Here is a 26,994-nt window from a genome sequence, read left to right as displayed (position 1 = left end):
AAATTTAATATTTACCATAAATATCAATCAACCACTCTACCATTTTTTTAAAATAATAATAAAAAATTCAAAATTCTAAGAATTCAGAATTTTAGTAACAAAAAAGTAATAATAATAAAAGAAGCAATTGGAGCAAAAGACCCCCTTCCCATAAATGAATTTTATGTCACCTATTTACATATACTATGACTTAGCCTGAACTGGATTCAATTTAAATTTGAATATTTAGGCGATGTATATAGATATAAACCTGTTAATTTTCAGTGCTCTAATGATTGATTAGAAAAAATTGTTATCTATTAAATTAAATTAATTACATAATAAATATAATAAATTATCATATAATTGCTTACTTTATTTAAATTATACACCAGTTACATAATATATTTATCATATAATTAATTCTAATATAATAAAACATGATGTGTATTAAAATTTTCCTAAAAATTCACACTCACAAAAGTTGGCTCCTTTGCGGAGCTACTTAGCGTAGAGCACTAAAATAAATAATTTTTTAATTTCTAGAAAACTATTTTATATTTGCATGGATGGCAACAAACGCCCCGTCAACGGACAACGGCGAGCGCCCCCATCCTTCCGCTTCAAGAAACGCGATGCATAGTGAGAACTCGTATACCTTTCCATTCCAAGAATAGGTGCAGTGCACCCTGATTCTTGCTGACATTCCGTTATTACTCGCTCCTGACGTTGTTTTTGTTTTACCTTATTTGTCACCACGTCAACACAAACGTGTTTCCTTGCTTTTTTCTTAACCTTAATACTCCCTAAAGTCTTAATAAATTTCAAACTCCCCCGTCCCCTACCTCTATATATAACCCCTCACTTCGTATCTTCACTCAAAACCTCGTCCCCCAGCCCAGACTTATAAGAAGACTTTCAGAAACTCAATTGATATCAATTTCCGTTGCTTATTTTAAAATCCATACCTCTGGAATACTGTTCTGTTCGCCCAAATGCCGAGAAAAGGAATGAGGAGTTTGTGCTTTTCCCCTAAAATTTCCTCTTCTTCTTCTTCTCCCCCTTCTCATTTTGCTTCTCCTTCACGCTTCGCTTTTTCGCCGTCGCGGCCCAGCTTCTCCGACTCGGTGATGGATCGGACTCTCGAATTGGCTGAGCCCATCATCAAGAAATGGAACCCTGAGACCACTACCTTTGCTCGGGTTACTTCTCTCTTCTACGAGAACCGGAGGGAGGCCAGAGACTTCATCAAAACCGTCAACAATTTGCAGAAGGCTATGCACTTTCTGGCGACCGAGAATTCGAGCTCCGATAAATTAGTTCGGGCGCAGAGTCTGATGCAAATCGCGATGAAGAGACTCCAGAAGGAGTTTTACCAGATTCTGTCCATGAATCGGGCTCTTCTGGACCCTGAATCAGTCTCGACTCGGTCGTCGCGTACCTCCACCGGTTCGAGCACATCCGATTACGATGACGATGATGATGATATCAGAGTTGCCAATGAGTCGATTTCCGAAGTGGAAGATGTTTCAACTGCTGCCATGGCGGACTTGAAATTGATTGCTGAATGCATGATTTCTTCCGGTTACGCCAAAGAGTGCTTGAAAATATACAAGATTATTCGGAAATCTATTGTTGATGAAGGCATATACAAGCTTGGAGTGGAGAAGTTTACTTCTTCTCAGATTCATAAAATGGACTGGGAAGTTGCGGAATTGAGGATTAAGAACTGGCTCAATGCCGTGGTAACTGCAGTGAAAACTCTCTTCAACGGGGAGAGAATTCTCTGCGATTACGTCTTCTCCAGTTCCGATTCCATCAGAGAGTCGTGCTTTACAGAAATCACAAGAGAAGGAGCCATGATTTTGTTCGGATTTCCAGAAAATGTGGCGAAACATAGCAAAAAATCTCCGGAGAAAGTTTTCCGTGTTCTGGATATGTACGCTGGAATCTCCAACAACTGGCCGGAGATTGATTCCATTTTCTCATTCGAATCAACCACCAACATCAAGTCGCAGGCGCTGACGTCACTCATCAAACTCGGAGAGTTCGTTCGCTCCGCGTTGAATGACTTTGAGTCGGTTATTCTAAAGGACTCCTCAAAATCGCCAGTAGCCGGCGCCGGGATCCACTATCTGACCATCGACGCGATGCATTATCTCTCAATTCTCTCCGACTACGGCAACATTTTGTCAGACATCCTGGCTGATTCGCCGCCGCCAGCGAAGAATTTATTGCCGGAATCTTATTTCGGATTCTCCGACTCCGACGAATCTCCGGCACCGGCTATATCTCTCAAAATGGCATGGCTCGTTCTGGTCCTTCTCTGCAAACTCGACACCAAAGCAAAGTACTACAAAGACGTTTCTCTAGCTTACTTGTTCCTCGCCAACAATCTGCAGTACGTCGTCGTAAAGGTCCAAACCTCAAACCTCAGGTACCTCCTCGGCGATCAATGGCTAACGAAACACGAATCCAAGGTCAAACAGTTTGCGTCGAACTACGAGCGGCTAGGGTGGGGCCACGTGATCGACTCCCTCCCCTCCGATCCGGCGGCTGCGATGACTCCTGACAAAGTCAAAGAAATTTTCAAGAAATTTAACACGTCGTTTGACCAGGCGCACAAGAAGCAGGCCATCTGCGTCGTACCTGATAGCAAGCTCCGCAATCATATAAAGATTTCTATCGCGAGAAAGATACTTCGATTATACCGCGAGTTTTACAATGCACACAGGCAGACGATGGAAAGAGAGAGAAATTCCGCATCTGTGGTCAGATATGCCCCTGAGGATGTTGGACATCACCTGTCTGATCTTTTTTTTGGTCACGTTGATTCAGGGAGTTCTTCGTCATTTGAGTCGTCCCCTTCCCATTCACAACCGCCGCGATATCGCCGAGATATGAGATATTAAATTATTTGATTGTTTTTCTCCCTCCAATTGTTTGGATTGTATATGATAGATTTGATACATAATGTATCACCTACTGCAGGTGATAAATGAGTGAATATATACAAATATACAAATTTTATCAAATATATGCATTCGATATATTTCAATTCTAGAAAGCTCGAAATAAATTATCGTTAATGTTTATAACCTAATTTGAAATATACATTACATTTTATGTAAGATTGGGATAGAGGTTTCAAGAAAATGGTCAATTACATCATAAAATACGATATTATACTTATAGTGTAATTAAATTAATATGGATGGACCTAATCTAAATAAATTAAAACTAAATATTTTCAATATAAATGATTTGAGGGCAATTATATTTATTTTTGAATTATGGTCTATTTACATAAACTATTTATATATTTTTGTATAATCATAAAAAACTACTCTATTTTTGTAATAATTTTGATATTTTTGAAATGTTATGTGTAATTGTTTAAAAGAAATAATAATGTAAACAAACCAGAATGCAAATATAATTATTCCATAATTTAATCATAGACATGGAATAGTTCTTGGCAAGAATTTACAAGTGGGACCCAAGAAAGATGAATTTTGCAATGGTACGCCCACATGGACCAAGCATTTCGCTTTCAAGAAAATATTAATTGGGTGGAGGTCCAGAAAGGGCACTTTCACTCTGTAGTGTTAAAATAAGAAAAGGGGGTGTTGAAGCAGAAGCTGAGGGTGAGGAGATGGCGTGAAGTGACGAGAAATCAGACATGCATATAAAAAACTCTGGATTTTGAATGTTAGAAAAGAACAAGGATGTTGTGGGTGACGTGCAGCAGCTCCTACTTTGCCGGTCATAACGTTGAAAAACGGCGATGCATGTCATATCGTTGAAATTGATAACATACACGTGAATGTTCTTCATCATCCCTTGTCTTGGTCAAATAACGATTCCTTGCGCATATTTCTTCAACTCTCCTTTATTATTATTATTATTTTTGGTATTATTTTCTTTTTCAAAGAGCTAAATTAGTTGCTTATAAACAAGTAAAATTTACTTTCGACTATAATTTTACGGATCGGTTAGGTGTAAGTACGTGGATGATATCCCACGTATACATGAATTGTCGAATCAAAATATAATAATAATGTCATAAATGGAAATAATTATATCATTGTATATGATCTGACGGTCTATATCAAATCTATCTTTCCATCTCCTGGTTTCCTAGTTCTAAGTCAAACACAGAGTGCAATTTCCAATAAATGATTTCATCAACTCGCATAATCTGAAAGCAAGACTACATAGGAATCGCCGATCAGCAAGGACCAGAATGTATGGAATCCCAGTTTGGGAATAATTCAACAATTCTGACAGACAATTCATCCCCAGTTATTCCCTGCACCGGTTTCTTGGAAAGGAATGACACTCGGAATGAACTCAAATCTAAAAAGAGCCTCAGAAAAAGTCATCATTTGATGCAAACCACTGCTCTTCCTCATTCTTGGACCAGTCATTTTCCAGACAGCATGCAATTCATAACTTTATTATAGCATCTCGGATGTAAGGAGACAGTACTCCCACCAACCATCGGTACACTTCAACAGTTAATAACTCTGAATACAAATTGTTTAAGGATAGTCCGTAGCATTTTGCTTGAATTAGTAAGTCAAGCTATTATTCACATTAACAATGTGCATTGGACTAACTACACGTCACTCGTGATAGAATAGAAACAGAAGTGAAGCAAAACGTAAATACAACATGACGTTTCCACATCCCATATATAGTCTAGCATTGAGTAGGCGAGTGGCCGATAATGGCATATTCGTGAGTGCTATATACACAAATTAAATGAAAAGCATCCTTAACATTATATCCCCTGAGATTGGTGTGTACTAAAGAAAACTTCAGTTTTGAAAGTTTCACTATATAGTCTGTAATTATGTTTTATACTACAGATTACCTATGGAACTAGGTGACCAGAGATGAATCACAGTGCAGTGTCATTTTCAAAACTGATGGGGCTTTTTTATATTACGTCCAAACCTCAGGGGTATTTATGTAGTTGTCCATATATAAAACTAAGTTACTGCAGGGGAGGTAGTGGGATAGCCTGCCATCCCGTGCAGTGTTGAAGAAAATGTTTCAGATCTTCAGACGGTGCTTCAACTGTCCATGTCTCGTAGTATTCACTAGGATGAAATACAGAAGTCTCACTCGGAAGGGGCGTCAAGCCTGGTTGAGTTCCATCAAGAAAAACATCGCCTTCGGATCTAATGCAGCCATTACAGTCCTCGTCCTTGTCAGCTGCCTACAGAGCAAATCGCAAAAAATTGTCACATTATTGAACATCAACATATGACTTATCTTGCATAGATGAGGAATGAACATCCCAGTATACTCGATTAATAGAGACTAATACCCTGCCATATTCAGTACTGAGAACAAGTTTAAACAAAAAGTTTAAAACAAAAGGCACACTATCATAGACAACAAGGAAAGGCATCCCAGGGTATTCTCCAAATTTCTTAATCCAAATCTGTGGGTGCAGATTTGTTCCATCATGTTTGATCTACAACAGTCAGAATTTGATGTCAGGAAACGGGTTCGTTTAAGAGAAATCATAAGCAATGAATATCGTCGAACAAGTTTGTAGCAATTATCTAGAGAAGTGGTAGCAAGGTGCAAATTCTAACACATACTTCTTACAATCTGTCATGCTTCTTCTGACTTGGAACCATCACTCTTTTAAAGGGTGCTCTGCAATTCTCTTCACTAGGCTTAACCTATAACTACCTTATACACACACACACACACAGAACACTGAACCACTGATAAAATGCTAAAGCAATATAATACTGTTAATAGAGAGAGACACTGCATGAAATATTAGGGTGGTCTAAGCTGTCAGGAGAGAAAGAATTGCACATAACGATGACAAAGTTATTAATACTTGTTCCTTACTAACAACTGGGAGTCAGTACCTGTACTGAGTCTAGGTTATGTGATCTACGGATATCAATTAATTCTAGAAACAAAATCGGTGAAGGTTTAACTCATTTCTCCATAACAAAAAGGGATTTTTTGGATTGCCTGTCGTATAATATGTCATCAATCTTAAGACAGAGATCCATAAACACAGACTATTTGATGAAATACATGACTGCACAAGGAAAGCAAAGATTACATGCAAGCACAAAAATTTGAGACAGTGCAAACTAAAACACATTATACCTTTTCTATGTAATATTTAAAGGCCACCTTCTTTTGGCCAGCTTCATAAAAGTTACATTGCGAGTATATCTACATGGGAAAAAGAAATCATCTTATCAATAAACAAAATATTTTATCAAAAAAAATATCCAACAAGAAAATACCCAACATAATCATCACCTGTGACTCCACACTGGCACAAACAGCATAGATTCCCCAATCTCTAGTGTAATTATTGTACAAATGTACTTTCCCGAATCTAACGCGTGGATGCCGTTGTCGAGTCCCATCAAAGAAACAATGGTGGATGGTAACTCTAATGCATCTGTCAAATGTGTGGGAAGGATCAGCTCCAATGAGCATGGTTTTGTCGTGATTTGCAAAGTAACACCTGAATGCAACAACTGAAGGTTAAGAATACCAAAAGACAAGTAAGACTCAGATTTAATTTGGAATTCAAAGCTAACCGAGAAATGGTAATATCTGTGCTCCCTCTGGTTATATCTATCAGTCCGTCATCATAATCACTGAGGCTGCAACGATCTATCCAAATATGTTGTGAATTTGGTTTTATCTGAATTCCATCAATATCATGTCCCCTACCCCCCTCAAATACTAGATTGCAGACAATCACATGTTCACACTCCTTCAAGCGCAGACCTTTCCCAGTGAATTTAATTCTTTGACCACGCCCATCAATGGTCTTATAAGAGGATACAAGCAAATAAGATGAGAGCTCAATGGTGCCTGAAACTTCAAATATGATCCACAGAGGTTCTTTTCTACGGCATCCATCGCGTAGTGAACCTGGCCCATCATCTGGAAGTACATATAAGAGGTTAATAAATTGCAAAATCAGTAAGAATAAAACAATGACATCAACAGATTAGCTGCTTTTCAGCCTAGGTCATACTTATGGCGATGACACAGTATAATTGCTTTCTGTCTGAAAAGCATCGACGTCACTCCTTAGGGAGAACAAAAGCATCATTTCTTCAAAGAATACACCAAAGGAATATAAAGATGATGACAAAGCATATGTCCACAACCACGGAAAAAAGAGAGAAGTAACAAACGCATGGAAAGTACTGAGTAGACGCAGAAACAGAAACTGCGACCCTGAAACTGGAGTGGCTTTGTAACTCCAGAAGCTTCTCATAGGCCAGGCTTTCCAGCATGTCAGCATCTATGGAAGAGAGTGGCAGTAAGCTAAAATGATTCTTTCCAGGGGTTGGTTGTCCAATAGGTATGCAGTCTTCTCCAACAATTGGGTGCTTGTTTTATGTGACAAAGTTCTTCAGGACAATCATGGAAAAGGATAACACTCGTAACAGAATAGTGAATGACAATAGTGGCAGCCAAAATTCTTCATAGAAAAGGCATAAATTTATCATCTCATCTCATATTTGCAATCATACAAATCTTATAATTACTATTTGATATGAAAACAAAGATTTTTAATTTACAGAAAAGCTCCGCAAACTCCATTTCAAGGCATCAACTAGATGTTAACGCCACAAACTACAGATCCAAATGGCACTGGTCGAAGTACCAGAAAATCCTAGAAGCAGCCTTCTCCAAGAAACGGCTCCTAGAAACGCAACCAGATACACAGAAAACTCAAATCTTTTGCATCCAAGAAACTCTAAAGATTAGTCCTTCCCGCATTCCAAAAATATTTCATAGCCCACACAAAAATGCATCAACATTAACCAGATAAATCCTTTTCTCCCACCAAAACTACAACACAAAAAATCAAACACTTTACAACCAATTACAACAGCCCAAAACGATTTAACAACCAAAACAACAAACAATCAACAATCTTTATGAATTCTCCTTACCTGCTAGGGTGGTGACACAGTAAACGTCGCCGTGCTGGCCGCCGACGGCAAAACGCCCGAAGCCCTCAGCTTGTCCAACTAGTGCCCGCAAGCTGGAATCGACATGGCCGTACGGTAGACGTAATCCCGTGTTGGAATTCTCAATAGGGGTTGTGATACTTGGTCCCGAATTTTCAGCATTTTCCCCGTATTTATAGGAAGGACGACGGTGGCTCCTGCGGTGTCCGGGGTTCGAGTGACGCCCGTGGTGATTTCCCATTTGAGAGATCGTCAGAACACTTCTCAGATGGATATGAAACTGAAATCAACCGATCTTCTTGATCAATTTCCAAAGTTTCCAACTTTTATAGTGGAGCAAAGGTGAAAAACATGAACCGGGTCGACGCTTTAAATCTACTTTGATCAGCAATTGCCCCCAACAGTCCAGGGACATTGCTGAAACAACTTTACCGAATTTGATTTTGCCCCCTCAACTACGATAATTTGCACTCTACCCCTCGATTCATGTATGTAGTCTAATTATTTTGTTTAACATGTGCTTAATAAACAAATATTAAAAATTAAGTGATAAAAAAATAGAATGAACTAATCCGAGCTCTTTTAAAATTTAGCATAATTATAAATATACTTATATTATTTAAAAAATTATTAATATCCTATGATTCTGACGATTTCTAACAATTAGTCAAAACTCGCTAATTTCTCTTAAATTTTTTAAATAATGATAAGATATTCATAATTATACAAACTTGATATTAGCTCATTGTAATTTATAAATAATATTATTTTATGGAAAAAATGTATTATAAAGTATTATAAGTTATACATATTTTGTCAATTAGAATTAATTAATTTAATATAGATGTGCTTGAAGTTGATAAAGAATATAAACAAATATATAAAATATAGATACATAGATACAAACATTATTGTTAACTAACTGTTCAAAATGTGGTTGAGTGAATGTAGAATGACAAAGGTAGGCCCGGCGGCATTAGCATGCCATAGCTATTCCCACCCACCTTTATAAATTCACTTTTCACCGCCAACACCACCACCACCTCCTCTCCTCCACCGCCGTCCGCCGTTCTCCTCCGCGTCTGCGGCCGACTTATATGTCCAATTACATATACAACCCTATCAGACCAAGGACAAGCAAGAAATAATGATTTGTTAGGCGGAGAAATCAAGATCAAGAATACCAGAAACAGACGTTTCCGTCACCATGGGTTCCATCCATGAACAAGGTAAGTGTTTGCGAATCTAATTAGAAACACCTTCATTTCAATGTCTATCTGTTTCCAGATCAATTTATTACGTTCTATCAGCTTAATTCTACGGATTGCAACTCGAAATTAACAATTTCGGATTAAACATTGAGTAGGGATAGTTTATTTTTATCTCATATGCTTCGGATTCTGATGATTAATCTGTCAAATAGGCGTGAGAGATCTTGAAACGGGCTCAAATGTCGAGCCCCCTTCGCCATTACCCTCACCCTCGCCGTCGCCGCGTGCGCTGCCCTTGGTAGTATCAAATTCTAGCAAATCATTAGCCGCTTCAAATTCCGGCAAGGCTCTGGTGGTCTCAAACTCTGGCAAAGCCTTAGTTGTTTCCAACTCCGGTAAAAAAATGGACCAATCAGGGAAGAAGAAGTATGTGAAGCAGGTGACGGGCCGGCACAATGACACGGAGCTCCATCTAGCTGCCCAGAAGGGCGATGTGGAGGCAGTGAGGCAGATAATGGGAGAAATCAATGATCAAATGCTTAAGACTCTTGGGGGGGCTGAGTTTGACGCTGAGGTGGCGGAGATCAGGGCGGCTGTGGTGAATGAAATCAATGAATTGGGGGAGACAGCTCTTTTCACAGCAGCTGAGAGGGGGTGCATTGATGTGGTGAAGGAGTTGTTGCCTTACTCAACAAGAGAAGGAATTAGGCTGAAGAATAGCTCGGGTTTTGATCCGTTACACATTGCTGCAAGTCGAGGGCATCGTGGTAATTTGAGCTCTTTCTTCCTCTTAGTCCAAAAGATTGATATGAGTATGCCATTTTTGATTGGGAGATAGAATGATGGTTGTATGCTAAGACTTTCAATGTTTTTTGGGAGAAAAACATGTTCATGTTTGAAATTAGTATAGTACTACTAGTTTAGCTTTTAGTCGAAGAGGGTGAGAGGCATGTAAACTAGATCGTTGGCGGAAGCGGTGGCCTGTAACAGCCAACACAAACTGGTGAATGGACAATTGATCATGGCATTGTTTGCCTGATGAGGAAATGAGCTTGATGGTTTAGAACACTTACTTAGGATCTCAATTTTAACATTGCATATCAAACTGAAGGTTCTTCAAAGTTATGGATATCGTTTTACCCACCCATCTTTGTATGCTCATTTTCTTTAGGGACGATTTAATATTGGTGTTTCTCTTGTTGGAAAACATGACTTTGTTGCAAGGATAAAAACAAATCTGTATATTTCTCATCCATCTCTTATATATTCCTACGTGTTATTTTGCAGATATTGTCCACATACTCCTAGAGCATGATCCAGCGTTAAGCAAAACATTTGGTCAATCAAATGCGACTCCTCTAGTATCTGCGGCAACAAAAGGCCATCTGGCAGTTGTTAATGAATTGCTTGCAAGGGATTCAAGCTTGCTAGAGATACCAAGATCCAATGGTAAAAATGCCTTACATTTGGCTGCCCGCCAAGGGCACGCAGATGTCGTCAAAGAACTGCTGAAGAAGGACCCTCAATTGGCCAGAAGAACTGATAAGAAAGGACAAACTGCTCTCCACATGGCTGTAAAAGGCGTTAGTTGTGCGGTGGTGAAGTTGCTTCTGCAGGCAGATAGAGCCATTGTGATGCTCCCGGACAAATTTGGCAACACTGCATTACATATTGCTACCAGGAAAAAGCGTGCTGAGGTATTGGATGCTTTTGATGCTGCTCCCAATTTGAAAATTTGATCCTATTCAATCCTTCATCTATCACCATTGGTTCCTAATATTCATGTTAAAAATAAAAATTAGCCTAAGCAAAGCTATAAAATGTTGTGTTCCAGTCTTCAGTTTTGCCTTACCTTCAAACAGTAGAGAATTTACCTCTACACTGCCGATTATGATAGTTCAAAAGCTAAAGCTATCATTAAGAGTGAACTCTGATATGGTAGTTGCAACCTAGCTGATCTTACTTTAATCGTCTTCTCTTCCTTTATAGTATTCTGCAAAATCTTGTCTGTTATATTATGTTTTCCCCACATATAGATCATTTGAGTCTTCAGAAGCATAAGCACTTTGATCTTTGTACTTCTACTATTACAGGTTTGTTGCATTAGAATTATTTGTATGGTAAGAATGCTTCCTCTTTCACTTGCGGTTGCAGCTTTTGGACAACTCGTCTTTCGTGTTGTTGGAGCTGGAAAATTGTTTTTGATGGTGATTTAATTATATATATCTCATTGGTATATTGTGCAGATTGTGAATGAGCTCTTACTGCTTCGTGACACAAATGTTAATGCGTTGTCCCGAGACCACAAAACTGCGTTGGACATAGCGGAAGGACTCCCACTATCCGAAGAGACTCTGGAAATAAAACAGTGCTTGACTCATTATGGTGCAGTCAGAGCCAATGAACTTAACCAACCTCGGGACGAGCTTCGAATAACTGTCTCAGAAATTAAGAAGGATGTACATACTCAGCTTGAACAAGCTCGTAAAACAGACAAAAATGTAAATGGTATTGCAAAGGAGCTAAGAAAGCTCCACAGAGAAGGAATAAACAATGCTACCAATTCAGTGACCGTGGTGGCAGTCCTATTTGCCACAGTTGCTTTTGCCGCCATCTTTACTGTTCCTGGAGGAGACGACTACAATGGGGAGGCCGTGATGGTAAGCAGTGTGCCTTTCAAGGTATTCTTCATTTCTAACGCCGTCGCCCTTTTCACTTCCTTGGCTGTCGTTGTTGTACAAATCACAGTCGTTAGAGGTGAAATAAAATCCGAGAGGCGGGTTGTGGAGGTGATCAATAAGTTGATGTGGTTGGCCTCGGTTTGCACTACGGTGGCTTTCATTGCTTCCTCTTACATTGTCATTGGGCGGCGTTATAGATGGGCTGCCATTCTTGTGACCGTTATAGGGGCAGTAACAATGGCAGGGGTTCTAGGTGCTATGACATTTTATGTGGTGAAATCCCGAAGGATACGGAGAGTGAGAAAGAGGGAGAAGTATTCGAGGAGTGGAACAAGCTCATGGCGACACACTGACACCGATTCGGAAGTGAATCCAATATATGCTATTTAATGGAAGCCATATTTTTGGACTGGATTTTGATTATTCAATAAGGAGTTTCTATGTTAAAACTACATCCTGAAGAAAGAGATCAACAACATGATATCATGCAGGCCTACTCACCTCATGGTTCTTGAGGTCTTTAGGTTCCCCTCATGGTTCTTGAGGTCTTAGGTTCCCCTCATGGTTCTTGAGGTCTTAGGTTCATGTTATGACAGCAAAGTGCAACATAAAAGTATTGTTTATCCAATATCAATGATCATGAATTTGATCCTAAATAGTTTCTTCCTCTCATTGTACATCTAGGCACACATGCAACTCCGAATTACCCTGTTGTAAAGTTCTTGACAACTTTATCTCATTTACTGTCTCGAGTACTCTGTGTTGACAATTTAACACTCCAAGACCAAGTGATCTTCGAAAGCATGAAACCCCACCACCAGAAATGGAGATTAAACAACAAGGCTGTCTTTTTCCCATGACTCATAATGTCTGACCTTTTACTACACTACAAACTCAGTGTCAACAACAGGCCACATATTTTAAAACCCATAGGCCCACCCTCCACGAGGGGACCCCTCATCAGCAGGCGGGCTTGACCTTGACTTTACAAGTTTTTTAAGCTTTAGGGTCAACCATCAACTAACCCCCCAAATTCCCTTTTTCTTTTTTTTCCTTCTGTTAATCTTTTTCAATGTGCAATTATGTACTATATTGAAGTTTTCAAATAATTCACCAAAATGGTCTTCACTTATTGAAAAATGACATTAAATTCTAATATATTTTTCTATTGTTTCAATTCTTTCTTGTGGAAACTTCTATTTTCACCTCTGAAAATTAAGTCCTTCCACAACCTAAATAATTCTCGGGAATTTTAACTCCAGCCCTGGTTCTTTATTTGCGGCCTTGCACCATGCATTAGCATATTCTATTAAGCATTTCTTGCCCGGAAAATGATAGAATTAGGAATGGAAAAACCAGTCACATGCCACTTGATCACTAATCATTGTTAATTTCTATTTGATACAGTATGTGATAAGGTTGTTATCTTTCCTGTAATAATAATACAAAATATGGGGCAATAATGCTGCAGATTTGCTGTTTTAATAATAATAACAAATAACAAGCGAGTAGCAAACCATGTGTTGGCTTTTCGTAGCTTTCTTTGCCACTCGTTCTATGGCACTGTTACTTCACCTGTCTGTCTCTTGTCTTTTGTGAATGATTTATCATTACTGTTTCTCCAAACTCCAAAGAAAAACTTCCAGCTGCAAGATCGTACTGAAAGAACCTTCAATCTCTATTGGGTTCATGAAATTTCAGGTAAATGATCTTCCAGCAAATTAGTGATCTTTTGCTGCCTTACTTATGCCGTCAAGCATATGATTGCTTTTTCATCTTCTGTGAAATGGAGTAACTTCACTATGTTGGGGAGTTTTGAATTTATTGCTTTGCTGCTGAAAATCTGCAGTTTTTCGATTTTCCAGGAGGAAATGATTGCTGATTGTTGACATAAAGCTATATCCGCGTGGAAATATGAGTGAATCCGTAGTGAGATTGTGAACAGAATTTCACGTGTTTTGGTGCGGATGGTGCCAGATATCACAAAAATCAGAAATAATTTCCAATATTCTCGGCGTGCTTCATGGTAGCATTATACACACCTGAATTTTATGCACAAGATGATATTTTTCTGATGCCCGCGATTGAAATTTGATCTGGGTTTCTAGTCTTCTGAATTTCTGTTCAAGATGAGGCCGTACAAGTGAAATTTGATCTGGGTCTTTAAGGAACAAAGATTTGATAGGAAAAGGGGAGGTCAGAGTTTTCAGTTGTGATTGAGTTCGATGGAAGCACCAGATGGGCAGCAGAGCTTCCACAAGAAGCAGATGAAAAAGCAGTTAACCGGAAAACGAGACGACACTGAACTTCATTCAGCAGCAAGAGCTGGAAATTTGGAAGTGGTTTTGGAGATTATTGGTGGAAGTGGGGAAGAAGAGTTGAAGAAGCTGTTGTCTAAGCAGAATCAATCAGGCGAAACGGTGCTTTATGTTGCTGCTGAGTGCGGTCATGTTGATCTTGTGGAGGAGATGATCAAATATTATGACATCGGTTCTGCTGCCATCAAAGCTAGAAATGGTTATGATGCTTTCCATATTGCTTCGAAGCTAGGGAATCTTGGTAAAGCTTCACTGCATTTTGATCTGTTTTTACTCTTCATATGTTAGTTTGCTTGTTGGTCAATTTGAATTCCCTGCATATGAGTCTAAAGAAAAAAGCTTGTGGAGAATACTGATATTTTGCCTATGGTAATTGGTAAATATGGATTTGGTTGAGATTTCTGAAACAAAAGATTTTTTATTGCAGGAGTACTGAGGATTCTCTTGGAGGCTATGCCCCAACTTTTGGCCACCGTTGATCAAGCAAACACGACACCACTGCACACTGCTTCAGCACAAGGACATGTTGAGGTGGTTGATTTTCTATTGGAGAGAAATAGCAGTCTGGCTACTATAGCAAGAAATAATGGTAAAACGGCTCTTCATTCTTCTGCAAGAAATGGTCATTCTGAGGTGGTGAAGGCCCTTTTGAGCAAAGAACCTGGAATTGCAACGTGGAGCGATAAGAAGGGACAGACCGCCCTTCATATGGCAGTTAAGGGCAATAGTACTAAAGTGGTCGACGAGCTTATTGCTTCAGATGCGACTTTATTGACCATTGTTGACGGAAAGGGAAATACGGCATTGCATATAGCGACTCGAAAGGGTCGTCCACAGGTAAAACTGTTTTCCCCTGTTTTATAATTTTAGGAGGATGGAGCGTTCCTTATTGCAATTAACGGCAACTATATACAGATTCATGTAGTGTCATGTAAGCTTGTAATGCTAGAGTAAGGTTATTGAAGCTAACTAATGAACTGATTAAAGGTTGCACAGGTTATTGTTACTTGTTTTCTGTTATTGAGGTTAAGAATGCCACATGTGTAAGCTGTTCTGTTTCACACACTGATATAGAAAGGACAAAGACATGAAACTTCACAAATCAAGCCATAGATTCTGCAATGAGATATACAAACTAATTTTCATACTAAACCTGCAGATTGTTCAAACTTTACTGAAACACAAAGGGATTAATAAAGAAGCCATTAACAAGTCAGGGGAGACTGCTTTTGACACTGCTGAGAAAACGGGGCGTTCAGAGATAGCTAGTATTCTGCGAGAGTGTGGAGTTAAGAGTGCAAAATCTTTAACACCACAACCACCGGCAAGTGCAGCAAGAGAACTGAAACAGACTGTAAGTGACATAAAACATGAGGTTCATGACCAGCTTGAGCACACCCGTCAAACCCGAAGACGGGTACGTGGTATTGCCAAGAGGCTCAATAAAATGCAATCAGAAGGGCTTAACAATGCGATAACCTCAACAACAGTTGTTGCCGTTCTTATTGCCACTGTTGCCTTTGCTGCCATTTTTACTCTTCCAGGTCAGTATGTGGATGACCCGAAAAACGTTCCTCCTGGATTCTCTCTAGGAGAAGCAAATATTGCACCAAATATTGAATTCACAACTTTCTTGATATTCGACGCTCTTGCCCTCTTCATATCATTAGCTGTTGTGGTAGTTCAAACATCTGTGGTAGTTGTGGAGAGAAAAGCAAAGAAGCAACTGATGGCTGTTATCAACAAGCTAATGTGGTTGGCTTGTGCATTTGTGTCCGTGGCCTTTCTTGCACTTTGTTACATCATTGTCGGAGATCAGGAAAGATGGCTGGCCATTGGAGTAACCGTTATAGGAACTGTAATTATGGCTACGACACTTGGGACGATGTGTTATTGGGTGATAATGCACCGGATCGAGGCTTCCAACTTGAGGAGCCTCCGAAGATCTGCAAGAAATAGTCGATCCCAGTCGTGGTCTGTGTCAGTTTTGTCGGACTCTGAAATTACTGGGGATGATTACAAGAAGCTCTATGCCCTGTGATGTTAATACGTATTACAAATATCCCTTCCTTTGTGCATTTAGGTTACAAAGAATTCATCCTAACATGGGAACATTTATGTAATATTATGATGCTTCATTTTCCATTCTGAAGGAAATTAATGGGCTGGTGATTGGCCGAGTTAGACTGTAAATAGCATAAACTAGTTAGCAAAATCAAATCCTTCCATCATAATTAGTGATGATACACTACTGTTATCAGGAGTAGTGTTGATCCTCATTTGCTCTACCTGTATCAGAGAATTCTATCACATATAATTTTCAGTTACTTTCTTTGTTTTCTTATACTACCTAAATGTTCAGTAGTTTCCATAAACTCCTGAGTGCAACTCATCTCTAGATGACATCCTCCAACAGTGGACATACTACCTTAATATGCATGAGATATTTAAGGAAAGTGTGCGTCTAAATGTCGAAATACATACTTGAGATGTTTTTAACTTCTCGAAAAAAATGGAACTGTTTTAACTCTGGTGATAGATTCTAAAGCTGATTGCCAGAACTCTATCTCTGTAACTCTCTTCAAAAAAAGAAACCATGTGATGATATGCTTGAATGAACATTATTATTGCAGTACATTTTTCATTCGGCTAGTTTAGAACCATTAGTAAGTGCAGTGAACCAGGCTTTTTTGATGAACTGAGTGATCCCATTACTGAATTTTCGCTTTCAAGCACTTGCAGATTCATCGAACAGAGTTGAGAAAGTGGTATCTGTACAATGGCCGAAATGCAACAGAACTTGAACAACCAAAAGAGGGTCAATTCAAAAGTACCAAAACACAACACTAAGAAGTCATCAGTGCATGGCCTGGAATCACTGTGAAAACATCATGATACTAAAAGATTAAGAGGCATATGCATAAAAATGTCAATGATGATAGCTGGTTCCTTGAATTCTCCCTGAATATGGAATATCCACAAACACTGGTGAACAGTGGACTGGTCCTATTTTGCTTAAGGTGCCTACATATTTTGGATAGGAATACATTATACATGTGTCCCCAGTTCATGAAATAAACTCGCATATTGATTACACACGAAAACACTTAGAGGGAAGCCGATATTCCATTTAAGCTATTTTAATTATGTTACACGTGCGTTTAAATTTCTTCGTTTTTTCTTTGTCTGGTTTCCAAGTTATGATCTTGATGTGTTCCTTATCGACAGACTCATTTACTAAGCTTTTGTCCTGAAATATGTCTTCAAGTTCCCTTATACATCAAGAAAATGGTTCTGCTGTAATACAAGCAATGCTAAGATCCTTGTGGCCCATGGAGAAATCAACATTATGCAAAGACAGTGAAAAATGGACATTATTGGTGAGAATGTGAGTGTACAACAACACTACAAATTCTGAGTCATCCGTGCAAGTTTAGAAAGTTGACTCCACTTGCTAAAAAGGTGGCCATAATAGAGGGGGGGGGGGGGGTGAAGCTGTGTAATTTGCGGTCTACCTTTTCATTTCTTTCAGTTGTCCTTCAATCAGTGTTTGTTCAAGAATAGCTTTCTTTGCAACTACTAGAAAGAATCAGTAAAATTGAGGTACTTTAAACAAACAGTGCCTTATCTTTAAAGGATATCATCTTTGGAGTATAATTCAAACATGTTATTTTTTATGAACAAGAAATCAGCATAAGTTTATATCGTACTACAAGTCTATACAGTAGGAATCAAGATACTTGTCGGAATTATGCGCGGTATCATCCAAATTGCCAAATGAAATAAAATCAGCTTAATTATACATATACTTAAAAACTTTTCACATATTTTCTGAAGGGGGGGGGGGGGGGGGGTTTGAAGGGCCAATATGGAATGAGTTTCTTAAATGCTACAAAGACCTTGCTCTGAATTTCTTAAATGAAAGATCTGCTGAGACTTCTTGCAATGAGCAATGGCTGCATCAATTGAAACCTCAATCTCAGGGGCACTGGTGCTGCTCCTAAGAAACTGTAACTCATAAAAACGATTCGAACTAAATGAGAAAGACGATGATGATGATGATGGAGCAGCAGATGAAAAATTCGACGAAGATGAGGACAAGCACTTGATAGGAGAGCGTCGCTTAATCGCCCCAGAAAACGACCTCCTCTGGACTTTGTCCTCAATCCCCTCTACATCCTTCACGATAGTAGCTAATTTTGGACACGAAGCTCTTGAAATATGGGCCTCGGCTTTCGACAAGTTTGCAGCTACTGCATTGCAATCTGCCTTGGTGCAGAGCTCGTTCGAGCAGACAGACTTCCTGAACAGAGATTTCAGATAAGCCCTTGAAGCTTTCAGCTTCTGAGCAAGAATTGTATGCTTAATCAGCTTCAGCTTCTTGGACCAGGACTTGTTTGCTGGGTGACTTTTGATGAAACTGCTTAATTCTGAGGACCATTCAAAGAAGTTGTCGTCAGGGTTTAGCTCAGAACTCACTCTGCAAGATTCTGATGGAGAAATGTCACAAGAATCTAAAGGAGTGTTAGTAAAGTTGGTGCAAGATGCTGCGGAGAAAGTGATGAATGGCATGGAGTAGTAGTAATCTTCTTCAAAGGGTTCTCCGGTAATGTCAAATGTCGAGGTGACGGGGGCGTCGGTGGTGGAGTTTTGGAGGTTTTCGACCATTCGGAGGCGTAGGGGGAGGTGGAGGGGCAGGAGTTTGCCTTTGTAGAGGAGTTCATCAGCTGGGGATGTGGTGGTTTCTTGCTCATTGCTAGTGAAAGACATTTGGAACTCAAACTCTGTGGCTGGTGGGGAAGAAGAGCTTAGTTCCAGGTCTATGTAGTCTTCATCTGCAGAGGCATATGATGCAAGATTTGTGGCCATTTCACCAGTTGTTCAGTGTGTGTGAAGATAGTTATGTGGATGTAAAGCTTAGTGAAGAGAAAGGCAGAGCATCCTTTGAAAGAGTGATGGTTCCAAGTCGCAAAAAGCATGACAGCATTAGCTATATTCTACTCTTTTATAAGTAAAATCTTTAACCCCTCCAAAAAATTTTTTGGTAAATTACAACCATATTTTCTCACATTTTGCCATAATTACGAATATCCTCTTACTGTTTCAAAATCCTGATTTTAACGGCCATCTAGCAATTGGCCCAATCTGTTAGGTTTTCATCCATTTTTATGGTGAATTGAGTAAAATGCCGTTATGAATTAAAAATTATAATTTTATTTATTTTTTTATGAACTAAGTTGATTATTTTTTTATAATTTTTGAAATTTTTTTCATCCATCCCGTTTGATTTTATTATAAATTTTTAATTTTTTTAAAAAAATAAAAAAATATAACAAGGACAAAATTGATAATTTCATAACTCCAAAGATTGTATTATTTCATCAAACATCAAGGGACATGTATAATTTTTCAAACAATGAGGGGGTATTCGTAATTATGTCAAATATTAAGAGAGGTCGTTGTAATTTACTTAAAACTTTAACTGTAATAAAATAGAAAATTTACATACTGATACAAAAATTTAAAAAAAAAAACACACACACACACACACAGAGACAATATTTTTTTGTTGCTCAGAAGAGATTCCATCAGCTGGAACCCAAATCATAACGCTTAATCTGGCAAATCTTAGAGAATCCACTTAGGTTTTAATGGACTTGGATTTTCCTGCTTGAGTCCAAAAAACATCACTATTTTTTAATCAGAAACAAGAATTGAATAATGGTGGCATATGCATCCTTCCTGCAACACTCGCAGCTTTCTCTGCCATAAAAAATAAAACTGGGAAGCAGCCCTTTTCTCAAACCCGGCTTCTTCCACCCCCCTCCGTTTGGATTTTCATGTTCAATCTCGAACAAATCAAATATTTGGACAACCATCTCAAGCACTGATCTCGTTAGCATAGCAAGAAACGGAATCGTGGAATCCCCTGGCTGCATGACCAACCTAAATTTCAAGATGAAAAGTTATGCTTCCTTACATAGTAGTTTTTGGCTCTTTGCAAATTCTTGTAATAGCGTCCTAAACTGTCCATTCACCATAAGTCTGCCTACAATTTTGCCCTAGCCCCATTAACTAATTCAAATTGTAAAAACTAAAACTAAATGAGAAATTCTAACAAATGCAATCCAAGATATATAAAAAATTTACTTTTTCAAAGAAACACACACACAAATAAGTGGAGGACTCCTTGGTCACTGTACATCATCAGATTAGCCACATGTCATCTGAATTCTTCTTCTCAAATAGCCCAATTCTGTTGGATTGCAATCAATTGTACAAGGCCTTGTTTGGTTTTTTCGTCCCTACTGTATTCAGGGCTTTCTCCAATACTAGTAAAGCACAATCACCCTGCTGTCATAAAAAATTCCTTGCCTTTTCAAGAATCAAGAAGAGTGCAGTAGCATAAATTTGCTTTATTCACTAGAGAACTCTATAAGGTACATTTCAATACAACAGGATTGGATTCTGATCTTTTACGATTTTTTACAATTAATAACGAGTCTACTGAAACGTATTCTTCAGGGGCGAAAAAAAGATGACGAATAGAAGAATACTGGTAGGGTGAAAAAACTTTCCAGCATCGTCTCTAGCCACCCAAAGAATTTAATTGGGACGGAACGTACATCTACAGTTAATCAATGTCAGGCAAGGGCATTTTCCAGTAATTCCACGAGTTATAGTCTTCCTGCTCACAACAGTTTACAAGTCAGAGGGGTCTTACAAACAGGAAAACCCACAATTCACGAATGCACATTTTCAACCAGTTTATCCTATGGAAAGAGTACCTGCTCGACCAGTGATGTTGGTGGGAACATGTCGTTAACTAGTGTGTGCAACGAAGTGTATGATTTCACGTCAACACGGTTATTAATGGCCACCTCTCCCTGCAAGAGTATAAATAATTCGAGGCGACCCGTAAGGAGAGTGAGATGAAAATTTGAGCATGTTTCTCAGCTTTCAAACCATGAGAGAAATGATTACCTTGGGGTTAATTATGAAGATCTTGCCCTTCGGAATCCCAATTTTCCGATAACTGAGCTCATCAGTGTCCCGGTTACCAAAACCCGCATAAAACGGATTATAATCAGGGGGGAAGAGCGCCTTGATATCCTGTAAAATAAGCACTTATAGTACATTAAAGATCAACAATAATGTAGACACAAGCTTGACCTATGAATGGGACATGGCAACATCCAGTTATTGACATTTACCTCTAAACAGGCAATTTTGAATTCATGAGGAGCTCTTCTTATTACTGCAGTGAAGATGATGGAATTAAAATTAGTTTAGTAAACAACAAAAGTCATAATAAGAATTGATCTTCAAGGAAAAGAGGTAGCACCTTCTCGGAACAATGAAGGAAATAAGCCATCGGGGGAAATAACAACGGGTCCACTAGGTAAGCTTTTCCCATCCTGCAAAAGCAATTTTTACAAATTTGACTCATTTGACCGTCTTTTATGGTAATTACATGAACCAAACACTACAAAAAAACCGCAGCCACATCAATTTACATAATAAGAAATTCCATTCCCAAACATATTATAAGAAATATTGATCATCAAAAGCCAAACTACAAACACAAGCCTGCATCTAAATTTCTCTAGGTCAGAGTATAGCATACCTGCTTGAGATTGAATAGAAAACTTTTGGTTAAGTATGATTGAACAATTGCACGTGCACTCAGAAATAAAAGCTGGTATCCATTTTCCTGTAAAAGAAGAACCAGGCACAAGACATTCAGATAAAAACAAAAGGTAATCACATCTTGATACATGCAAACATCCAGCTTTCATCACTCTGTATCGCAGCTTGTAGGGACCTCATGCCAGATTAACCAATACATGCACATTTAGATTGATATCCATGCATCAACACATTTTTTTGCATTTTGGTAGTTCAAGACTTGAAGTTTTCTTGAAAATCAATTATAAGGTCTAAAACCCTGTTTTGGCAGGGATCAAGGAAGATACAAATACATAAAGCATATGATGGCTTTACACCTTGAGAACAGAACATTTGAAGAGATTACCTTTATTGCACAAAAAAGACGAGCTATCCCGGAGTGTGTCCAGTCTTTTCCAACCAAAGGCATAAACTGACCAAGAACATCAGACCTAGAAACGAGCATACAACACTATGAGTTACAGTCAAAACATGTGCGATTGTTATCTGTGTTTGCTTTTGCTTTATTATTCTGTCCCCTTGAAAAGCAGAACCAAAGGAATGCCAAAAAATATGATAGAACCCACTATAGTCAACAGTATAGCTTTTCCAATGCTTAATTTCAGTTTATGAATTTTGAATCCTTATGGCTAAGCCGTGCCCCATTTACTCTGGAATCCCAATAAATCTGCCACCCCCAGAAATCTGTGAATTGTTAAGCTAGTATTAAATTGTGGTAAGCAACTAATTCTGAAATGTCATAGAAAAAAAATAGCAAGATACATGCCACAAAATTAGTAACTGAAGTATGAAAAGTCTTACTTGGTAATTGTCCCATCCACATCAGAGATTACAATTCGAGTATTCCACTTCCACAGGTATATATGAGCTTCGACCTGTTGCAGTAAATTATGACCTAATGGATAAAGGCTTCCGCTCCCAAATAACTATCAATTTATAACCAGGATACAAATCAGGAAAGAATTACCGACCTTTTGGGATCCAAGAACTCTGGTAGAGAAAACAAAATTCACCATATTCTGTCCCTCTTTTAGATTCAAAGATGCAATTTCATCAGTAGTAGGGACATTTGTTCTAATAATTTTCTTGCGGGGAGAGTCGGCAGCCGCACGGGCTGTGGGAGTTGAAACAGCACGGGCTACGGGACTTGACACTGAGCGGGCTAAGGGACTTGAAACACGTTGGCCCTGTGACACAGAGTCTGAATCAACAAAGTTTGATGAGTTACTAACGTTATGCTCAAGTGTCTTGACCCTCCTAAATGGTCTCCAGAGCCTCCATCCGCCTGATTGAGTCGGAGTCGTTGCTGAATCATCTTCCTTGGCTCCTGGGACCTCCTGTTCCACAGGGATTATGTCGTGCACATCAACTGGGAGATCCAAACCATAAGCTGCCATACCAAGAACAATGTGTGCAGCTTTACACCACGGTAAGTACTTCCCCTGTAGTCTAACAATCAGGTTTTCATTCTTCACAATTGACGAGGCTGAAAGTTTAAATTCCTCCAATGATACACAGTTTGCGTTAAAGGCATCTTCTGCTGCATTTAAACCCATTCCAGCATGAAGCAAGTTTCCACAGAGCGATATCTCCAGTTCTGTTGATACATAAATTGTGAAGCAGTACTAAAACAAACTAATTAAAATAACCTAAACAAAAGGATGTTACAAACTTAGTGTTACAGTGACATAAAATATCTTACTTGCCAATAAATCTGATTTCCCATCTTCGATTGAAGCATCAGCATGAGATTCACTTTTACTACATTCATCAGTATGAGATTCCTGATCATTATGCACTCTTTTGGCTGTTGGGTGTGCTTCTAATTGTTTTTGCAATTCCTGATTGTTGCTAACAGATTGAACAGGCATGCTATCAGAACCATCATGATTCATATGAGAAGTATTTCTTTCATCGGTTGCAGCTTCAACCTGTAACTCTGGCGAAGAGACACTGCCCGGATCTCCAGTATCATGGGTAGACAATTCATTGCTATCTCTCGATATTTCAACATTACCCTCTTCAAATTCATTTATCGAAGGACTCAGAGGAGACTTTTCGTTCAGATCATTAGCAGCCTCAAGAATCTCCACTGAAGAACCCACATTTTCCTGATTGTTGGTTGGAGACTGCAGTTCCAATTCTAGAAGCTCCACACAACTTTTGAAAACCTCACGCCTCTTGAACCTAGTAGTTGTATATTCAGAACTCTCGGTGCAAAGCTCTTTGTCCTGATCAGCTGATTCCTGAGTTTCTTCCACATGGCACAAATGCTCCCCATCTCCTCCACTAAGCTCTAATTGCTGTTCAGAAGACCGAGTCTCACTGTTTCCTTTGCATATGTTTTCAGTAGTAACTTCATGTGCTGAGGCATCAAGCTCCCTCAAATAATCAGCATTCCACGGATCCTCAACTCTGTTAAAATTTTCAGTCCCTTCACCTGGGCCAAGGTGAAACTGAGGTGTACCTAATTCCACATTCTCAGCATTTCTCTCAGATGCTGATATAGGTGCTGTTAGTACATGGCCATCCACGCTCACCAAAACTACTTCTGAATTTGAATCCTGTGATTCTAATGCATGTTCCACGCTCTCTAAACTGTTGAACCCACTAGAATCATACTCAGAAAACTCAACTGAACCTTCGATAGAAGACTGTTCATCATGCAGCTCATAAAATATGCCAGAATCAGACTCAACTCTCTCTAACCGGTCCATACCAAGTGTAACACGTTCATCTCGCACCTCTATTTCATCTACTTCATCATTATTAAACTCACTCGCGTCTTGTCCAGAAAAATCATTTTCTTTTGAACCACCGTCACTGTTACTAAAATCAGTGCTATTGTCCTCCCTTCCGTCTTCAAGATTTTCCAAGTCCTTATCCGGATCAACTTCTCTAACAAAATAAGCTTCACCAGAATTATCAAGAAACATATGAAAGTTGGCCTCAACACCATTCACTTCAATTCGCACAACCTTCTCTGCCCCTTTGAGAACACCTTGAAATTTACCGAACCGTACATACCACGGTGTACTCCTAAAAGTTCCATCATTCTGCTGAACAACAATTATGTCAACTGCCCCACCAAATGGATGAAATGGTGTGGCAACTGAGTACACGCCTTGAGTAATAAAGCTGCTAACTTTACCAACCACATTCATTTCTTTTACCTACAAGTACTCACCCCCAAAATTCAAAACTAAGAAAAATGTTTCACCAATTAAAGGGTTATCTTGAAATCCACAATCGACCCCAATACATTCGACCAAGAAATTCCCGCAAAGCAGAACCCTCAATTTTTCAGTTCTTGCAATTTGCAGTATCTGCATGCAGTATAAAAATGATCATGCAAATATTCTTTCGATTGTCTCAGCCATCGAAATAGCTTATTTAGGGGGGGGGGGGGGGGGGGGAACCATCCCACAATCAGTATAATTGTGGGTCAACTACAGCCCTAAGCACATGATTCACATCAAACATTTATTTGAAAAAACAAAGGAAGAAGAAGAAAAATCAGTGCAACAAAAAAAATAAAATATTCAAATTCTTCTTGAAATGCAAGAAAAACAAAAAAAATACTTCTTGAAAATGCAAGAAAAACCAAAAATACAAACTTACATATCCAAGAATTGGCGAACTTCCCTGAGAAAAAATCGTGCCCGGAAGATTGATAGTTGAATTGATTGTATTTGACAGCTGAAGAAGCTGAATAGAATCGTCGAAATTTTTTCTCCGAGAAGACTCCAAGAATGTACTTCCGAGGGTCGTTTATTTTCTCTCTCTAAAATGGTAGGTGAGAGAGAGTGGTGAATTTTCTATTTTCTTGAACTTCCACTTCCTTCATATGGTGCTGTGTTGTTTGGGCGCTCCCACCCACCTACAAATCTCATTAAAACGACATCTTTTTATTTTCTTTTTCTCTTTTTTCCCCTTCTCGAGCTTCTTTAATTTGGACTCTCAGAGAAATTTTTTAATAATAAAATAGGCCACACTTTACTCGATTTAAATAAAATATTAATTCTTTACCCAATATATATATATGTATGCTCTAATAATCATATATACCCTTGTATTAATAGCATTACAATAATATTATTTAAAAAAAAAAAAAGCGGCTTGAATCATATTATTAATAAGCATTATAGAGAAGGTAATGAAATTTAGCTTAATTTTAAAATTAAGGTCTCATGATTTTTTTTTTTAAATTATAGGTATCAATCCCACCAAATTTTTAAATATTAATTTTATTTTATTAATAATTATTAATTATTAATTAAATATATTTATTTTATATTAATAATTAGTATATAATTATTGTTAAATATAGTTACTCAATTATTACAATCTATTTATTTAAAAAAATAACTAATTAGTGGTTTGTGGGAGTGTGGGCTAATCATTATTTGTACAAGTTATCCATTACATGTAATTATTAGTGTTAACTACACTTCAACTTTAACAATGTTGATTGACTCCCATGTCTAATATTTCATACATCAAATCTTTAAATATTTTTATCAATAATATTAATGAAAAGAACAAAAATATCCCCTTGTTATAGGATAAAGATCGGCATGTTTTTTATTCGGGCAATCGGTTGCACTCAATGACCTGCAAACTATGATTATTGATTATCATATCATAAAAATTCGGCACAACACTTGAATTTGTATAATTACAGATATCTGACTCTATAAACGTACATTGTTAATCGTTAACATTTTAACAATGTATTCTTCACTTTTTCTTGGATCTCATTTTAAAAATCGATTTCGGAGACCACTCAATAAATCTAACCATTTATCCTTATTTTTCAAAGTTCAAAGTTCAACGATTACGTTAGTAACAACCTGGATGTCCCGAACTAACTTAATTTGAAGATCATGCTGTAAAATGAATAACGCTCCCGTTTAAAATGTAGCGACAAGTTCGGGCATTACTGTCTGAATAGAGGAGTACCAATGTTTGTGAAATGAAATGTCCCCAAATATAGACAACCTTAAATCCAGAAGGTCGGAAGGAAGAGTAAAATGGGTTCTCAGGATTTTGGGGTCAAATCAGAATTATCATATAAATAGGGGACTATAATGTTATTTTCCTAAAATTTTCATTCTGGTCCAGT

General features: G+C 38.3%; 6 protein-coding genes across 10 annotated transcripts; 3 read left to right on the top strand and 3 right to left on the bottom strand.

Annotated features, from left to right (window-relative positions):
• The first annotated feature begins 842 nt into the window (after nucleotides 1-842).
• On the top strand, nucleotides 843-3,014 carry LOC105161433 (exocyst complex component EXO70H1). The gene has a single exon (XM_011079115.3). It carries the CDS (start codon nucleotides 975-977, stop codon nucleotides 2,889-2,891), a length of 1,917 nt encoding a protein of 638 aa, XP_011077417.2. The 5' UTR covers nucleotides 843-974; the 3' UTR covers nucleotides 2,892-3,014.
• Nucleotides 3,015-4,591: 1,577 nt separating this feature from the next.
• Nucleotides 4,592-8,393, bottom strand: LOC105161432 (putative pectate lyase 4). Its single transcript, XM_011079114.3, has 5 exons — nucleotides 7,953-8,393; nucleotides 6,576-6,927; nucleotides 6,289-6,499; nucleotides 6,130-6,198; nucleotides 4,592-5,206 (listed from the first exon to the last, which is right to left on the bottom strand). The coding sequence occupies exons 1-5, from the start codon at nucleotides 8,209-8,211 to the stop codon at nucleotides 4,982-4,984; spliced, it is 1,116 nt and encodes a 371-aa protein (XP_011077416.2). The 5' UTR covers nucleotides 8,212-8,393; the 3' UTR covers nucleotides 4,592-4,981.
• A 512-nt stretch (nucleotides 8,394-8,905) lies between these two features.
• Nucleotides 8,906-12,601, top strand: LOC105161491 (ankyrin repeat-containing protein ITN1-like). Its single transcript, XM_088880505.1, has 4 exons — nucleotides 8,906-9,199; nucleotides 9,394-9,948; nucleotides 10,469-10,878; nucleotides 11,428-12,601. Exons 1-4 carry the CDS (start codon nucleotides 9,178-9,180, stop codon nucleotides 12,250-12,252), a joined length of 1,812 nt encoding a protein of 603 aa, XP_088736631.1. The 5' UTR covers nucleotides 8,906-9,177; the 3' UTR covers nucleotides 12,253-12,601.
• Nucleotides 12,602-13,381: 780 nt separating this feature from the next.
• LOC148788217 (ankyrin repeat-containing protein At5g02620-like) lies at nucleotides 13,382-16,529 on the top strand. 3 transcript variants are annotated; one of them, XM_088880507.1, is made up of 4 exons: nucleotides 13,382-13,563; nucleotides 13,728-14,421; nucleotides 14,608-15,017; nucleotides 15,340-16,529. In XM_088880507.1, the coding sequence occupies exons 2-4, from the start codon at nucleotides 14,088-14,090 to the stop codon at nucleotides 16,219-16,221; spliced, it is 1,626 nt and encodes a 541-aa protein (XP_088736633.1). In that variant the 5' UTR covers nucleotides 13,382-13,563; nucleotides 13,728-14,087; the 3' UTR covers nucleotides 16,222-16,529. The 3 variants fall into 3 exon arrangements, with proteins under 3 accessions (XP_088736633.1, XP_088736635.1, XP_088736632.1); XM_088880509.1 differs by having other exon boundaries at nucleotides 13,712-14,421; XM_088880506.1 differs by having other exon boundaries at nucleotides 13,382-14,421.
• Nucleotides 16,530-17,941: 1,412 nt separating this feature from the next.
• On the bottom strand, nucleotides 17,942-19,180 carry LOC105161431 (putative membrane-associated kinase regulator 4). Its single transcript, XM_011079113.3, has one exon. It carries the CDS (start codon nucleotides 19,047-19,049, stop codon nucleotides 18,063-18,065), a length of 987 nt encoding a protein of 328 aa, XP_011077415.2. The 5' UTR covers nucleotides 19,050-19,180; the 3' UTR covers nucleotides 17,942-18,062.
• A 1,401-nt stretch (nucleotides 19,181-20,581) lies between these two features.
• LOC105161430 (phosphatidate phosphatase PAH1) lies at nucleotides 20,582-25,742 on the bottom strand. Of its 3 annotated transcripts, none has more exons than XM_088880796.1 (11): nucleotides 25,491-25,741; nucleotides 23,572-25,195; nucleotides 22,841-23,466; nucleotides 22,671-22,744; nucleotides 22,216-22,300; nucleotides 21,808-21,894; nucleotides 21,526-21,598; nucleotides 21,395-21,438; nucleotides 21,165-21,293; nucleotides 20,969-21,067; nucleotides 20,582-20,871 (listed from the first exon to the last, which is right to left on the bottom strand). In XM_088880796.1, the coding sequence occupies exons 2-11, from the start codon at nucleotides 25,031-25,033 to the stop codon at nucleotides 20,815-20,817; spliced, it is 2,736 nt and encodes a 911-aa protein (XP_088736922.1). In that variant the 5' UTR covers nucleotides 25,034-25,195; nucleotides 25,491-25,741; the 3' UTR covers nucleotides 20,582-20,814. The 3 variants fall into 3 exon arrangements, 2 of the variants coding, with proteins under 2 accessions (XP_088736922.1, XP_088736923.1); XM_088880797.1 differs by having other exon boundaries at nucleotides 20,582-20,868; nucleotides 25,491-25,740; XR_016065571.1 differs by lacking the exons at nucleotides 20,582-20,871; nucleotides 20,969-21,067; nucleotides 21,165-21,293; ... (1 more) ...; nucleotides 21,526-21,598; nucleotides 21,808-21,894 and adding an exon at nucleotides 22,436-22,553 and having other exon boundaries at nucleotides 25,491-25,742.
• Nucleotides 25,743-26,994: the final 1,252 nt, after the last annotated feature.

Source organism: Sesamum indicum, linkage group LG5 (assembly GCF_026168435.1).
Source record: "Sesamum indicum cultivar Baizhima isolate 11 linkage group LG5, ASM2616843v1, whole genome shotgun sequence".
NCBI lineage: Eukaryota > Viridiplantae > Streptophyta > Magnoliopsida > Lamiales > Pedaliaceae > Sesamum > Sesamum indicum.
Note: the sequence above shows the minus strand (reverse complement) of the source record. Positions and strands in the feature narration are given on the sequence as shown.

Excerpts from the sequence above, each read along its gene's own strand:
- LOC105161432 (XM_011079114.3), bottom strand. The coding sequence starts at position 8,211 with ATGGGAAATCACCACGGGCGTCACTCGAACCCCGGACACCGCAGGAGC. Across the intron at positions 6,928-7,952 it reads CTGTGTCACCACCCTAGCAG|ATGATGGGCCAGGTTCACTA; the intron begins GTAAGGAGAATT and ends ATGTACTTCCAG. Across the intron at positions 6,199-6,288 it reads GTGCCAGTGTGGAGTCACAG|ATATACTCGCAATGTAACTT; the intron begins GTGATGATTATG and ends TTTCCCATGTAG.
- LOC148788217 (XM_088880507.1), top strand. The coding sequence starts at position 14,088 with ATGGAAGCACCAGATGGGCAGCAGAGCTTCCACAAGAAGCAGATGAAA. Across the intron at positions 14,422-14,607 it reads TTCGAAGCTAGGGAATCTTG|GAGTACTGAGGATTCTCTTG; the intron begins GTAAAGCTTCAC and ends TTTTTATTGCAG. Across the intron at positions 15,018-15,339 it reads CTCGAAAGGGTCGTCCACAG|ATTGTTCAAACTTTACTGAA; the intron begins GTAAAACTGTTT and ends CTAAACCTGCAG.
- LOC105161431 (XM_011079113.3), bottom strand. The coding sequence starts at position 19,049 with ATGGCCACAAATCTTGCATCATATGCCTCTGCAGATGAAGACTACATA.
- LOC105161430 (XM_088880796.1), bottom strand. The coding sequence starts at position 25,033 with ATGAATGTGGTTGGTAAAGTTAGCAGCTTTATTACTCAAGGCGTGTAC. Across the intron at positions 21,294-21,394 it reads TCAAAATTGCCTGTTTAGAG|GATATCAAGGCGCTCTTCCC; the intron begins GTAAATGTCAAT and ends CTTATTTTACAG. Across the intron at positions 21,068-21,164 it reads TCTTCATAATTAACCCCAAG|GGAGAGGTGGCCATTAATAA; the intron begins GTAATCATTTCT and ends ATACTCTTGCAG.
- LOC105161491 (XM_088880505.1), top strand. The coding sequence starts at position 9,178 with ATGGGTTCCATCCATGAACAAG. Across the intron at positions 9,200-9,393 it reads GGGTTCCATCCATGAACAAG|GCGTGAGAGATCTTGAAACG; the intron begins GTAAGTGTTTGC and ends TCTGTCAAATAG. Across the intron at positions 9,949-10,468 it reads TGCAAGTCGAGGGCATCGTG|ATATTGTCCACATACTCCTA; the intron begins GTAATTTGAGCT and ends GTTATTTTGCAG.
- LOC105161433 (XM_011079115.3), top strand. The coding sequence starts at position 975 with ATGCCGAGAAAAGGAATGAGGAGTTTGTGCTTTTCCCCTAAAATTTCC.